Genomic DNA, 5,977 nt, shown 5'->3' with positions numbered 1-5,977 from the left:
AAGTCGAAGGAGTCGTAATCTGCACAAGCAGTAAAGAGATGGGTCATCTGAAGTTTGCCAAAGCAGAATTCATTTGAGAAGTCGATTTCAAAGTTCAGAGAAATTATAGAAGGGAATAGTTCAAGAAGTATGATCTATGAAAACCCTTTAGATTTTTAATGTCAGGGTTTTCGTCATCAAAGCAATAGGATAGCTTTTTTAACGAAGAAAAATCACCTAAATTGATTCGGATTTCTGAAAAAAAAAACAAGAAGAACACCTGGGTTTTCATTTAATTGAGTCAGTACTAGATTCCCCAGTTGAGATTATTCATCAGACTCTCATACACCAGATTTATCGAATCTCTCTGTCCGGCCGGTGTGGACCGGGTAGGTTAGATTTTGCATCTCTTCAAACCGGCCATGTGAGGGTCTTCGCGGTCCTTGCCATAACTTCTTAGAATCATAATTTTTGAATCAACTAAGTTGGATATAATAGAACTCGACAAGTACTACAAAATGATACTATTAAAAAAGCAGTTTCTTGTCTTTGAACAAAGTTACAGACGAAACGGGCCAAAAACTGACAGGGCCCGGCCCATTAAAATGGGATATTACGATAAACTGATTTCTTCGAATGTTGATTGTCATCACAAATTCGTTTGTATTCATGAACTTGCAAAATCAATTTTTTCATTTGTTCCCAGTTCATACAAACTCGGTTTCTAAATTCCACCAAATGCATGATGAAAAATGACTTGGCCAATGAATTGTTAGGAACTAAAAAAAGTGCGTTGTTGATATTCTAAATGTCTCATGCTACTTCCTCATTATTTAGTCTCGAAACCGCGGTGCCTTCCTCTGGTCTCTCCCCCGTATTCATTCATTATTAAAACCAGACATTTTTCATTTATCGTTGGAAACTCCCAGTATTTTTCTGAATGATACGAATGATGTAACTACCAAATTCACCTAGAATCCCCGTTGAGTATTTTAAAGGCTTCTATTTTCCATCTCGATTCTAGAATTCTATTGTTTCTTTGAAAAAACGAAAGCTAGAAAAATATTTTTGGGCTTTTTTGCATAAAAAAGAATGTGTGAAGGCATTCAAAAGCTCAAACTTTCAGAGGAATTATAGTCCCAATGATGCTTCAGAATACTGGATTACTTCAAATGTAATTTGTGATTCTGATTCCCCTTTTTCAGTTAATTAGACAAACGGAAATGAGAACCAAATGAGAAGAAAAGGGATTAGTTTCTGTTTCTGGTCAGAGTTCATGTCAATCGGAAAAATGATTCCGAGAAGAATCAAGCTGAATAATGTAGTCTTTAGTTCCATTTTGAATTCCAGATTCTTTTTTTTCTGAAGAGCACATCTTTTATTCATTATTATTTTCCAAAAGTTCTCAGTTCTACTCAGGTCTACAGTACTCCCACTCACTAATCTAAATTGTTTTGTTTAGAAATGTCATTGTGACGTACTTCGTTCGTTAAGTTCATCTTCTTAATTTTTCTCCCAAATCCACTTTGTCTTCAACTTCTTCTTTTTTGTTTCTGTACATTTTCATTAAGCTGTTCTCATCCATGACGTCGGATGATTCAGAAGAATTTCAAGCTTTTTATCTCCCTTTCTTTTTAAACCAATCTCTCCTTCTCTCTATCTCTTCTCGAATTCCGGAGCGTTTTTCGAAAGTAGGCGTGGCGTCCGTCGGGTCGGTCGGACAAGAAGGGATGTGGGAGGAGCCAACTCGTGGAAAACGAGGAGGCTCTTGTGCTCCATTCATTCGATTCGACTTGTGCCTCACCGCCAAGTGAACTCAGCTTTTCAGCTCTTCCTCTGCCTTCTTTTTCGTCACCATGAACAGATTAATTGTTTCCATGATTGCCCTTTTCGCTGTGCTCTGTGCTGTTTCCACAGCCACTCCACTTCTCTACAGAGCTCCACAGGTTTGTTTTCTAATGGGTTTTAGGGGAATTCTTGTAGTCCTTGGACGTTCAATAGGTCATTCGAAATATAATTTTGAGGTTAGGAGCTTCAATTTAGTACAACTTATTAACCACAAGTTAAGAAATTGTTGAAGTCTTAAAATAGTTGGTGTTAATTGTTTTCGCAAAACATGAATTTACAATTACCCTTTTTCCGAAGTTTTTGACAATAAATTTCTAAATGGGAATCTCAAAAGAAAATCATCGAAAACCAAGGCATTTTTCTCTCTGATTAGTCGTTTTTCTTTTGACGGAAACTGACGAGTTTCCTGCAAAACCATTTCGTGGGGGGTGGCTTTCTTTTTGATTTCTTGTTTTCGTTTTCTGAAAAAAATTCAAAATTCAATGGTCGAAAGTGCATTTGAGAAAAGCACGGAACTAGCAGAATAGAGTTAAGCTCCTGTAGTTCGTTTGTTGTCTCATAGTCTTGTTTTCTATAGGACATTACCCTAGAACGTAGTAGTGGAACATGTTCCTTTTTTACCAATCTCTATTTTAAAATGCAATTTTGGACACATCATGCCAATTCAACATCTTGAAGAATCATTAAAAAATAGAAATTTTTTCAGATGTACGACGATGTTCAATTCGTGAAGCGTAGCAACGCCGAACTCATAAACGGGCTCATTGGAATGGACTTGGGCAAGCTCTCAGCAGTCGGAAAACGGTTTGTCTTTGCGAAATTTTGGATTCAGACTTTAGAGATTTTCTGACAAGTCGCTTTTTATTACTTTCTCAATTTTCAGCTCCAACGCCGAGCTCATCAACGGTCTTTTGAGCATGAACCTCAACAAGTTGTCTGGAGCTGGTCGTCGATGAGGTACTGTAATTCTGCCTTCAAATATATTTTATTTTCGCAAAATTCAGATGCGTCTTCTCTGGTTCTCATTTCGATTATCGATTTGGTTTTGATTGCTGCTCCGATTTGCTCTGACATTCAATCTGCTCTGCTCACTCACTCTCAGCTTTTCCATCTTTGATTCTGTTCTCCTTCATCTGTTCTGTTAGATATTTTACCCATCTTCTCTTCTCTCCGACAACTAGAAACACCATCATCTGTCATTGTTAATGTGTGTGTGACAAAACTTTTTTCGATATGAAAAATGCGTTTATTCGTGAAAGAACATCATCTCCAAATGCTATTTGATTTCTCGTCGCCGTTGTCGTGTCTATTCTTTTTTGTGTGTCTGTATTTTATCTCTTCGTCAGTTTTCAAAAATCTCAATTGTCTTTTTTTCATGTGAAAAAAGAAGCAGGAAGTCATGAATATTAATTGGTTGTTAGAGATACAGAATATATATTTCTAAAAATGTGATTATCGCAGAATAGTACAACACTTACTAGGGAACTATCTGAAAATCGACAAGACGGTTTTAAATGCAAAATCAACAGATTTAACCAGCACTAAAATTTCTTGTGACCTAATTTTCTCGAAGCTCACCGCCGTTTCGCAAAAATAGAAAACATATTCCGAATCAGAAAATTATGGGCTTTTTAATGATATAGGTCATGAATTGTAACTTGGAATTCCGCTCAGATAGTTCCCTAGTAAGGCAATGTCAGTTTCTACAGAACGAAAGATTTCGGGCTCTCGAAATAACTTATTCGCTTATTCAGATATTCTTTTAAAAATCTTGGGACTCATTAGTTAGAGTTTTTCTAGAATCAACGATTATATTAGATACGAAATAAAGCTCAAATTGTAGTTTTAACATGAAACCCAGCTCGCAAAGTTCATCATTTTAATGAACCATAAGCATCAATGGTGACAAGAGAGTAAGACAAAAAGAAATGATTCCTAGAGAGTAGAGTGTCGTCTCGCGAGAAATTTCTTGCAAGACTCGCAATTTCTTGTTTTGTCTCGTCTTGCGTCGTCTTGTCATGTCTCGCATAAACGCTTGGCTCGTCTCGTTCTCGCAAATGCTCACAATTTCTCGTTTCACGTGCAAGACTTGCATTTTTCATGCGAGTCTTGCAAGTCTCGCAATTTGTCTCGCATAATAGAGTAGCCGGAAATAGTACCGTTCATAACTTGGAACAAACTTATCCAAAACAGGTGAAAATTTTTGTTTAATAATACAGTACAGTCAGATATGTGTATAAACAATTTTCTCGGAATCCATAATCCGGAATCCGGACAAATAAAAATTTTACGAAATACGGGTTCCGGAACCGGGAATGTAACTAGTTATCCGGAATCCGTATTCCGCATTCCGGATTCCGTATTCCGGATTCCTATTCCGTATTCCGGATTCCTATTCCGTATTCCGTATTCCGTATCCTGTATTCCGTATTCCGCATTCCGTATTCCGTATTCCGTATCCTGTATTCCGTATTCCGCATTCCGTATTCCGTATTCCGTATTCCGTATTCCGTATTCCCTATTCCGTATTCCGTATTCCGTATCCCGTATTCCCTATTCCGTATTCCGTACTCTGTATTCCGTATTCCGTATTCCGTATTCCGTATTCCGTATTCCCTATTCCGTATTCCGCATTCCGGATTCCGTATTCCGCATTCCGGATTCCGTATTCCGGATTCCTATTCCGTATTCCGTATTCCGTATCCTGTATTCCGTATTCCGTATTCCGTATCCTGTATTCCGCATTCCGTATTCCGTATTCCGTATTCCGTATTCCGTATTCCGTATTCCGTATTCCGTATTCCGTATTCCGTATTCCGTATTCCGTATTCCATATTCCGTATTCCGCATTCCGGATTCCGTATTCCGCATTCCGGATTCCGTATTCCGGATTCCTATTCCGTATTCCGTATTCCGTATCCTGTATTCCGTATTCCGTATTCCGTATCCTGTATTCCGCATTCCGGATTCCGTATTCCGGATTCCTATTCCGTATTCCGTATTCCGTATTCCGTATTCCGTATTCCGTATTCCGTATTCCGTATTCCGTATTCCGTATTCCGTATTCCGTATTCCGTATTCCGTATTCCGTATTCCGTATTCCGTATTCCGTATTCCGTATTCCGTATTCCGTATTCCGTATTCCGTATTCCGTATTCCGTATTCCGTATTCCGTATTCCGTATTCCGTATTCCGTATTCCGTATTCCGTATTGAAATGATTCCTAGAGAGTAGAGTGTCGTCTCGCGAGAAATTTCTTGCAAGACTCGCAATTTCTTGTTTTGTCTCGTCTTGCGTCGTCTTGTCATGTCTCGCATAAACGCTTGGCTCGTCTCGTTCTCGCAAATGCTCACAATTTCTCGTTTCACGTGCAAGACTTGCATTTTTCATGCGAGTCTTGCAAGTCTCGCAATTTGTCTCGCATAATAGAGTAGCCGGAAATAGTACCGTTCATAACTTGGAACAAACTTATCCAAAACAGGTGAAAATTTTTGTTTAATAATACAGTACAGTCAGATATGTGTATAAACAATTTTCTCGGAATCCATAATCCGGAATCCGGACAAATAAAAATTTTACGAAATACGGGTTCCGGAACCGGGAATGTAACTAGTTATCCGGAATCCGTATTCCGCATTCCGGATTCCGTATTCCGGATTCCTATTCCGTATTCCGGATTCCTATTCCGTATTCCGTATTCCGTATCCTGTATTCCGTATTCCGCATTCCGTATTCCGTATTCCGTATCCTGTATTCCGTATTCCGCATTCCGTATTCCGTATTCCGTATTCCGTATTCCGTATTCCCTATTCCGTATTCCGTATTCCGTATCCCGTATTCCCTATTCCGTATTCCGTACTCTGTATTCCGTATTCCGTATTCCGTATTCCGTATTCCGTATTCCCTATTCCGTATTCCGCATTCCGGATTCCGTATTCCGCATTCCGGATTCCGTATTCCGGATTCCTATTCCGTATTCCGTATTCCGTATCCTGTATTCCGTATTCCGTATTCCGTATCCTGTATTCCGTATTCCGTATTCCGTATTCCGTATTCCGTATTCCGTATTCCGTATTCCATATTCCGTATTCCGCATTCCGGATTCCGTATTCCGGATTCCTATTCCGTTTTCCGGATTCCTATTCCGTAT

General features: G+C 38.9%; 2 protein-coding genes across 2 annotated transcripts; both read left to right on the top strand.

Moving 5' to 3' along the window:
* Positions 1-1,835: 1,835 nt before the first annotated feature.
* Positions 1,836-2,783, top strand: CBG16474 (the record flags this gene model as incomplete). The annotated part of the gene is made up of 3 exons (XM_002641764.2): positions 1,836-1,925; positions 2,534-2,631; positions 2,711-2,783. The coding sequence occupies 3 exons, from the start codon at positions 1,836-1,838 to the stop codon at positions 2,781-2,783; spliced, it is 261 nt and encodes an 86-aa protein (XP_002641810.2).
* A 1,378-nt stretch (positions 2,784-4,161) lies between these two features.
* Positions 4,162-5,061, top strand: CBG16473 (the record flags this gene model as incomplete). The annotated part of the gene is made up of 1 exon (XM_002641763.1): positions 4,162-5,061. A coding segment is annotated over one exon (900 nt), but the record flags the coding sequence as incomplete, so codon positions are not given.
* Positions 5,062-5,977: the final 916 nt, after the last annotated feature.

The sequence above is a fragment of the Caenorhabditis briggsae genome (assembly GCF_000004555.2).
Source record: "Caenorhabditis briggsae complete genome, chrIII, whole genome shotgun sequence".
Taxonomy (NCBI): domain Eukaryota; kingdom Metazoa; phylum Nematoda; class Chromadorea; order Rhabditida; family Rhabditidae; genus Caenorhabditis; species Caenorhabditis briggsae.
This window is presented reverse-complemented; position numbering and strand designations above follow the sequence as displayed.